At 34.2% G+C, this 9,947-nt stretch overlaps 1 protein-coding gene across 1 annotated transcript; it reads left to right on the top strand.

Moving 5' to 3' along the window:
• Positions 1-6,734: 6,734 nt before the first annotated feature.
• LOC139870594 (uncharacterized) lies at positions 6,735-7,181 on the top strand. The gene has a single exon (XM_071858375.1). The coding sequence runs from the start codon at positions 6,735-6,737 to the stop codon at positions 7,179-7,181; it is 447 nt and encodes a 148-aa protein (XP_071714476.1).
• The last annotated feature ends 2,766 nt before the right edge of the window (positions 7,182-9,947 follow it).

Genomic DNA, 9,947 nt, shown 5'->3' with positions numbered 1-9,947 from the left:
TCATAATCAGTATCTAGCATGTACATGTCAAAATCATCAATATTTAAGTCGAAAATAATTAAAAAGTTGCGAAACGGTAAAATCGGGACACATAAACATGCATACAAACCACGACTCGAGCACTATACATGAATACACTATTAAAATAATCAAAATCATAAAAAATAAAAATTCTAGGGTTTAGAATTATACCTAAATCGAGCAATTGCTAGGAGAATCGGGTAGAGAATTGCATGTAGATGGCAAATATATATTTAATTTAATGATCAAGCAAGTGATTTTTAGGATTAACTAGCCTTAAATACTTAGTAGTTTCAAACAATGACAAAACAACTTTCCCCCAATCCATTAGGTGCTGATTGGTTCACAAAGGACAACGGAACCTATTCATGGTTGAATATTTTTCAGTTTGGCAATAAAAAGTTATATATATATATATATATATATATATATATATATATATATATATATATATATATATATATATATATATATATATATATGTGTGTGTGTGTGTGTGTGTGTGTGTGTATGTGTGTGTATACATAAATATGCATATACATATAAATATATATATATACATATACATATACATATATATATATAGCCAAAAGTTTAAACGAGAACCAAAACAAGGGAGAGAACTGCGAGAACCACTAAATTAGAAGGATTTTCACATTTGAGTAGGTTGAATCACATATAAATATTGATGGAGAGTAAGATAGAAAAAAAGTAGGTTGAAAAAACTTACAGTTTAACTATATAATCCAATATATAATTTCTTGGTCACATGTGCAGATGTGTTTGTGTAACATACGAACATTTCATATAATTAACAACTGAACATGTAATTTGTGGTTGTGAACATTTTTTGCCAATGATATGAACATTAGATAACACTTATTTGCAATTTATTGAATATAAATGCATATAAACCAGGTAATTAAATGGTTTACAGAACTGCAAAAACTTTTTTTAACTCTTAAATTATTATCAACGGACAGCGGCTGTCATTTAAGTGGTAATATTGTAATAATTGGATAAATATAAATTTCGCTATACCACGTAAAGGATAAGGGTATTTCAGTACAATAAAATAATCTTGAAACTGCCTATTTATCCCGTTGATTAATAAACCGTTGTTAGAGATAATCATCAGATTGATATAAAAAAGGGATGAGAGAGAACTTAGAGAGAGAAAGTGAGAGCAACCCATGGAGAGAGGTGAGGAACAAGATAACTGGCATGAGTAGAGCTAGGGAATAAAATAGCGGTAGCTACGAGAACCATAACACGAGACAAGCTGGATGTCATCTTAAGTCATTCATGTTTTTCAAATTCCCGGATGAATGGAAAGTTGTGGAACTTTGGAGGATGTTCAAGAATTATGGGTGGGTTAGAGATGTATACATTACAAAGAAAAGTCTACAGAATGGCAAAAGGTTTGCATTCGTGAGGTTCGGGGAAGTCAGTAATGAGGATAACTTGTTGATGTAGATGAGAGAAATTACGATAGATGGGAAGGTTCTGCAGATCTTCAAAGCAAAAGTTTGGGCACCAAAGGAGAAAAACCCTAATGAAGAAGAAACCAAAGAAGGTGAAAGTAATATGAACACTCAAGGTAATCATGGGAAATTTAAAGAACCTAAATCTCCATCACAAGCATATCGAGATGATCGGAAATTCAGTAACATTGTACGCAACTCACATGTGAATATGGAAAGCCATTTGATCTGAGGGACACGCTAATGAATAACAAACAGAAGAAAGAAGGTAATCCTGCCTGTGACAACTCAGAAATTTTTGACCAAATTTAAACTTTATCTTTAAATGATTTAATGTTTTCGACACGATAAGCAAAGTCTGTAATGTTAAGTCACGAAAGTTTTGGAACTATATTCATGTAATCAATTATTCTTTGATTGTTTTCGAAGATTCACGAACATATATATATATATATATATATATATATATATATATATATATATATATATATATAACTTGAAATCATATATATATATATATATATATATATATATATATATATATATATATATATATATATATATATGATTTCAAGTTATTTAATAAACGTTAGTAACATTCGATTATTGATTCGATTTATATTTAGATAAGTTAACTAAAACGTTTAAGATGAAGCAGTAAAACACTAATTTGCTACAGTATTTTTGAATTTCTACAGTACCCGAAAAGCTACAGTGTTTTCGAAAATCACTATTTGCTACAGGAAAAAACTTTGCTACAGTAAAAAAACTTTGCTGCAGTAAAAAAAACTTTGCAACAGTAACTTTGCTACAGTAAAATACTATTTTAAAATAAACATGTATATATATATGTATATACTACGAGACGATGCTTTATGGAAGCAAATAACCAAAACACTTAACTGATTAAAACTACACTTCGAGTGACATAGTTTATCAATGATTAAGTTTAATTTTTGAAAAAGGTACGACTCACGAAACGTAAAGTAAATGTTTTCTCAGTGTACGAAAGGACGTTCGAAAAACCGGAACTGAGACATAAGTCGAGTGACGACGTACGACTTATCGGAACAAAAATTACAAGTTAACTAGGCACGAGAATATAATATAATATATAATTAATTAATATAAATTATATATATTATATATTAATAAATAAATATGTCGACGAGGAAGAGTTAAAATACATGTGTGAGCTGGAAAATGGATCCATGCGATCGCATGGAATCCCCTCACATTAGCCATGCGATCGCATGGCAGGGGATTTCAGGACATCTATAAAAGCTCGATCTGGTTCCAGTTTCTTTCCCCATTCATTTAACTACGTATCATTTAAATTATTTAAATTATTATTATTATTATTATTATTATTATTATTATTATTATTATTATTATTATTATTATTATTATTATTATTATTATTATTATTATTAAGATTAATATTATTATTAATCCTATTATTATTAGTAGTATTAGTACATAAAATACTACGACGAGGCCATGAGCGGGTCACTTTTGAAATAGGTTTTCGAGCGGGATAGAGCTAAGGAAACTATGGGTTATAGCTATGAAGGTTATGGGTATTGCTTGGGGGTTATGACCATGAGTCAAAGGTCAAACCTAGTGTTTATCATCTCTGTTGCGTCTACGTACTTTCCTGCAATATTGAATCACAATATTGATACGTGAGCATTCATATCTTATCTTTTATATATTAATTGTGTATCCATGTCTAGTGCTCGAGTATATATATTTATGCATGCTTGTATGCTAAATTCGTCGTTAAACAGTTTATGATGAATCACGAATTAAATACATATATTACTGATAAAAGGTATATGATATGCATGTTTTTGGAAAGCTGACGAAAAATCAATAACTTTTCATTTAGAAATCGCGTAATTTCGGTGAACGAATTAAAAGATATGATCAACTGAATTATGATTGACATTAATTAAAATTGCTTTTGAATCTGCAATTGATATTAAAACAACTTGTATGTAAGATTGATAAATTGGATTTTTGAATATTACCAGCCGAGTAAATGAATCCTTATATAAGGCACGTCTTGTTTTATTGAACAATTGTCAAAATTGATTATTTTATCATATTTTAAAACCTTATAAAAACTATAGTCTAATTTTACAAGAATTGGGAAACTATGTGAAATGTTAAAATGTTTCGATTATCATAATCATTCAACTATAGTATTGAATCAGATTGACTTTTTGAAATGACTTTTGATAACTTTTGTATGTCAATCTCGAGCATTAGGATTATGATACACTATGACCTGACCTAGCTTGATAGACATTTATTGACCAACATATGTTCTCTAGGTTGAGATCTACGATTATTTGGTAATCCGAGTTTCAGTCACATTTTGGTGAACGACTTTATATGCTGCTAAGGTGAGTTTCATTTGCTCCCTTTTTAATTGCTTTTGCAATCTATATTTGGATACAAGTACATACTAAATTCTACACTGAGTTTGAACCAAAAATCCCTTAGCTTTGGTAATTAGTAACTGCCAGTTATAAGAACTGGTGGGCGCGAGTAGTTGTATATGGATCTATAGGGCTTGACATCTCCTTCTGTTCCAGGTTTAGAAACCCTAGCATGAACTATAAAATAGACGTATGCTATTTGAGTTTAGTACACGTTGGATTGCGTGTATTGTACATGTTGGTTGCATGTATGTTAAAACAGGGGTACTTATTATAATGTTAAAGTTTAGTTACCAGGGTGCTCAATCTTGTAGAATATTTTGATAAACGTTTCTGGATGAAACAACTAAAATCTTGTGATCTACCTTTATATACAGATTATGCGAAACACTAAAACTATAAACTCACCAAACTTTGTGTTGACACTTGTTAGCATGTTTATTCTCAGGTTCCTAGAAGTCTTCTACTGTTTGCTTATATGTTAGACAAGCTTTGTGCATGGATTCATACATGCTTTATTCAAGAAAACGTTGCATTCACAAAACCATCATCATGTATCTATTTTGACTACATTGTCAACGGAAATATTATTGTAAACTATTATTTACGGTGATTGTCTATATGCAGAAATCATCAGATGTCGAAAACCTTGGGTTTAAATATTCATTTATGGTATACCTTTTCAAAAGAATGCAATGTTTATAAAACATATCATATAGAGGTCAAATACCTCGCAATGAAATCGATGAATGACGTATTCGTCCATATGGATTTGGAGCGATCGTTACACTACCCAAGACCGTGTGGTAGATATTCCAATAGATGAAGATAACTCCTTCATCATGAATAATTCACTGATTGGGGAGATCAGTAAGATCAAACACCTTGAAAATTCAAGGCAGTATGTGATGCTGAAGGAGTTGATAACTATGAAATAAAGTATCTAGGTGGGCTTGAAGTGATGATAGCTTTTAAAGAAGATAAGGTGGCTGAGGACATAATGAAGCAGGAGGATCATTGTATTAAAAAATGGCTCAACAATATTCGATTGGGGAATAGTCCATATTTAATTGCAGGAAGGTTAACATGGCTCATAATTATGGGGATTCCGATTAAATATTGGAAGGAGAAAGTTTTCTGCAAGATTGCTCAATGGTGGGGACGAATTTATGAGACTTACAATTGTTCATTGCAAAGCAATCAAAATCTAATTAACGGGAAGGTGTTAATAAAGGCATGGGGTACGAACTTGATTAATGAAAATGTCAAGTTAAAAGTAGGACAAAGAGTGTTTTATGTCAATGTGATGGAAGACCTTAGTGATGTTGTTGAAATTAACATGGAAGATTATGGTAGTGAGTGGGAAGATGACAGTGACCTAAATTCAGAAGAAGAAGATATTTCAGTATTCAGTTCGGATGATGAAGGTGACTGTAATCTTGATGATGCCGAAAAAGAGGACAGAGTGAACGAAGTTTTGCCAAAAATCAATCTTGAAGATGAAGAATCGGTATGTGCAGGAAGCGTCATGGGAAACAGAAACAATAATGATGGTGTCGATCATAATTCCAAGGCAAATAATGGCTCAAATGATTTCGATCCACACGCCAAACCAATTCATGAAAATGAAAAGTCAGTAGGGTAATACGACAACTCCTCTAACCCCAGTGGACGTGGCCTGGAAATGATAATTGGCCCAATGAGGGGGAAAAGAAGCCCAATCAAGATATGATGTCCAGTAACGCTGATGGGATTGAGATTAAGTCCAATAAAAGGGAAATGGGATTATAGAGGATGTTATAATAAGTCAGCCCAATATAGAAGATTGGCCAAGTCGAAAAGGAGACGTAGGTGAGGAAAACAGACTCAGTTGAATGTATTCCAGAAACAAATGAAAATCAAGACACAAACAGATGGGGTACAAGAATCGAATAAAAAAGGAACAAAGGTAACAAAGTTAACTCGAGATTGGAAAGAACTGATGATTCAACATATGAAACAGAATCAGAAGATGCAACTGCCGAAATTGGTGACGACGGAGTACATATAGAGATCACATAAAAAAAGACATCAACGATGGAGAATGGGAAGTGAATGATTCATGGAAAGTGGCGTGGATCATCACAATTTATGAGGGCAAAATGTACGGCGAGAGCTAAACAAAAGGAGGAAAAGGGGAATGGTTCTAAGTCGAGAAGAAAAAATCTAATGATTGATGCTCAAATCAAAAGAAAAGAAGAGCAGATTAAAACAGTCAAAATCAAAAAAGCTATCAGGATGTGAAGTGCAACAGTCTGGAAATTCAGAAAGCAGTGTGGGACTGGATGAATTTGCAGGGAAAATTGGGCTGGTATGGGACGCAGGTCAAGTGCATGTCTAACTTACTCTTTACCTCATTTAATCTTTTTTAGATATATTTATTATAAAAATATGTCTTTTAATTTTCAAGGTTTTGGGGTGGGTAAAGATAGCAAAATCGGGGACTGTTGAAAACTTATCTATCGTGAGCACCCACTGTAGTTGCGTTGCAGGAAACAAAGTGTAATATTGTTAACAAGAATTGCATAAAATTAATTTGGGGTCATAGTGAGTGTGATTTTGTACAAAAAAAATTGGTAAATTAGGTGGGCTTATGTTGATATGGGTTTCGTATGAATTTGTGGCCAAAAAAACCATAAGGGATGAGTTTTTTGTGGCTATAATCGGGATATGGAAAGGGAGGGATAAAATTTAAATTATTTTTAATGTGTATGGCCCTCATTGTGATAGTAATAAATTGAAAATGTGGGCGAGCCTTGAAATTTTTTTAGGTGAGCATGATGATGCGGCGTGGATCCTAGGCGGTGATTTCAATGAGGTTCGGCATCAATCGGAAAGGCAGAATTGTGAATTTGTAGAAAGAAGGGCAAAATGGTTCAACGAGTTCATCAATAAAAATCAATTAATAGAGGTTCCGATGGGTGGAAAATGGTTTACAAGAATACGTGACAATGGAATTAATTTAAGCAAATTGGATCGTTTCTTAATTTCAGAAAGTTTCAATCTCATGTGGGAAGAGCTGTCAGTACTAGCATTAGAACGTAAATTGTTCGATCATTGCCCCAAAGTTTTAAGAGATTGGGCCATTGATTTTGGGTCAAAACCAACGAAAGTATTTAATGAGTGGTTGGAAACTGAAGGTGAAGATAAAGTGGTAAATGATGCGTGGTCCCAAACTGTGAGCAACTGAAGACACGATTGTGCCTTTCGAAATAAACTGAAACATGTTAAAACTGTCTTAAAGGGGTGGTCTCAAAAATCTTATGGAAAAATAGATTCTGAAATTGAAGATTTAAAAAATTGGCTACTGAGTGGGAAGGTATAGCTGAGGAAAGGAATCTAACAAGTGTGGAAAGGGAGATATGGATGTATACCCGAAGAAAATTGATAGAAAAAAGAAAGGGTAAAAACAAACATGGTTAAACAAAAATCACGGGTTAAATGGGCAACTAAAGGTGATGAGAACTCAAAATATTTTCATTCTATTATTCGAAGGAGGCACTCTAAATGAAACATTTGGGGTCTAAACATAAATGGAGTGTGGAACGAGGATCCAATTGATATAAAACTGGAGGTTTATAATCACTTTAAGGCCCAAATCATGAAACGAAATACGAATAGTATGAAATTCACGGGTCAAGCAGCTTCAGCATATTCCAGAGCCTATGATGCTCCTGTACACGAAGAGATCAGTATATTAACGGGGTATCTAACCAACAGAAAGATTTGTTAGAAATTCCTTTCAGAGAAAAAGAAACACTCGATGTAATTAATGAATGCGATTGTTCAAAGGCTCCGGGTCCGAATGGCTTTAAATTCAAATTTTTTAAGTTGCATTGGAACTTAATTAAACAAGATCTACTAAATACACTTGGGTGGTTTTGGGAAAAATGTGAAATATCGAAGGAATATAATGCTTCTTTTGTTACGTTGGTACCTAAAAAACCGGATCCATTGAACTTGAATGACTATCGACCACTTAGTTAGATTGGTTGTTATTACAAGATACTTGATGTATCATGCCGTCAGAATCCACTAACGGTGTTGATATCGGCTAAAAAGACACGTTTTCACCCCGCTATTGAGGCACAAAAACAATAAAGTTCCAAGCTTTATCGCCAAAATACTCACTTTGTTGGAAGAAATTGAAGATCAAGTGATTACAAAGCCGTTGTAAAAAGAATCAAGAGAATCGGAGCTAAGACGAGAAACCAAATTACGATCATGGAAATCAAGTTATGATCCAGTGAATATAGTAGAACGGGGCAGGCCATACGGCTTGCCATACGGCCTGCCAGTATGTAAAACGGCCTGGCATACGACCTTGGCAAACAGGCACACAAAACGGCTTGCCTGGCCTTACGGCCTGCCAGCCGTATGCAGACAAATTTCAAGTCTATTTAAGGAGCTTTTGTCATCCACTTTTACACACAGTTCAATTTAATTCACTTCACTTCTCTCTCTCTCTCTCTCTCTCTCTCTCTCTCTCTCTCTCTCTCTCTTTCTACAATATTAGTCATACTTTCAAGGTCTTCAACTCCGTACGGGAAACCTAGTACCTGGAGAAGAACGCTGCAAATTGTATTAGGAGCGGTCTGGAGTTTGAAGTTGTCAATTTTGCATTCGGAACTCATTTAATCTACTGGTACTTCTATCCTTTATATAATGTCTTTCATTATTATCATTTGTGATGTTGTTGCCATGATTAGCGAGTAGTTATCTTTAGTGTATGCTATGATGTAGTCAGTTATAATGTCGAAATAATATTATGGTTTGTGTATGTTGTCAAGATGCTTTCTGATTATGCTTTAAATTCAATCACTTATTCAACTAATAGAACGTAGTTATCGCCTCTGTTATTGGGAAGTCGCGAACCCCGATTCAGAGTACACTATCTGTGTCACCCCTTGGTAAGAGAAGTCTATCAGATACAATGTAAGTTTGACTGAGGCACACCGGTTGTAGTAAGTCCACCGAGCCTTAGATTCTGACTAAGGAATCTTTCGTAGTGAAACATCTAACTAGACCCATAGTACATTGTCGGTCCTAGACCATGCTAGTGTAGTCACCAAGCATATAAACTTCGTTTGTGCACGCTGAAGCACAACGGTTGTTGTAAGCTGTACCTCTGCTAAGTAAGGCCATGGAACCCGGTCACCGCTAATTAGTACACTTCACCATAACGTGGTCTCAAGAATTACACCCCGCTTGAGGGATTAGTAGTTAATTAAGGAACTGTTTGTTTAAACACAAAAAGGATTGGACCGTCAGGATAACCGAACGTGTTCATGGAAGTCAAACCTGACTTGGCCATGGTGTTCTTTATGGTTCAACTCTTTTCAAGGGCCTAACTATCTTTTTAAACCCAATCATTAATGTAAGCATCGAAATGCATCACGTCTCTCGGATACGGCATACCCTGTATTCTATTATGCTTAAGAAAGTTTAGACCTTTGTGGAATGTTAATACGTCACCTAACTGAGTCGCTCAATTGGATGAGCCGTCTGAACGTGTATGCTTGTAGTCAGACTGCACGGGCGTTGGGGGTAAGGGACGTAGCTGTCTATTCAGAATCTTCAAGCCTAACGCATTCCACAGTGACATGTCTTATGACAGGGGCGTTTAGGTCCAGTGTAATAAATACAAGGTCACTACCTATTCATGAGCCAGCATTCCATAATCTCGGCAAAGTAACTGACGAAACCATAGTATGCACTTGCTTTAACTTTATCTGAATTACAAATTTTATCGTATTTACTTTATTTTACCTTATTAACTAGAAAACCCAAATTTAGATAATAAACCACCACTCCTTCACGTTATGATTATCTTAAGCTTTAATTATAGGTTCGATTCTACTGATATCTTAAAAATTCGACCATAGGTCATACTTCCCTTACTCACCATAATAAGGAGTAGTACGATTTAGGCCCCGCTAAATATAAATTTAAAACT

Source organism: Rutidosis leptorrhynchoides, chromosome 10, assembly GCF_046630445.1.
Source record: "Rutidosis leptorrhynchoides isolate AG116_Rl617_1_P2 chromosome 10, CSIRO_AGI_Rlap_v1, whole genome shotgun sequence".
Taxonomy (NCBI): Eukaryota; Viridiplantae; Streptophyta; class Magnoliopsida; order Asterales; family Asteraceae; genus Rutidosis; species Rutidosis leptorrhynchoides.
Note: the sequence above shows the minus strand (reverse complement) of the source record. Positions and strands in the feature narration are given on the sequence as shown.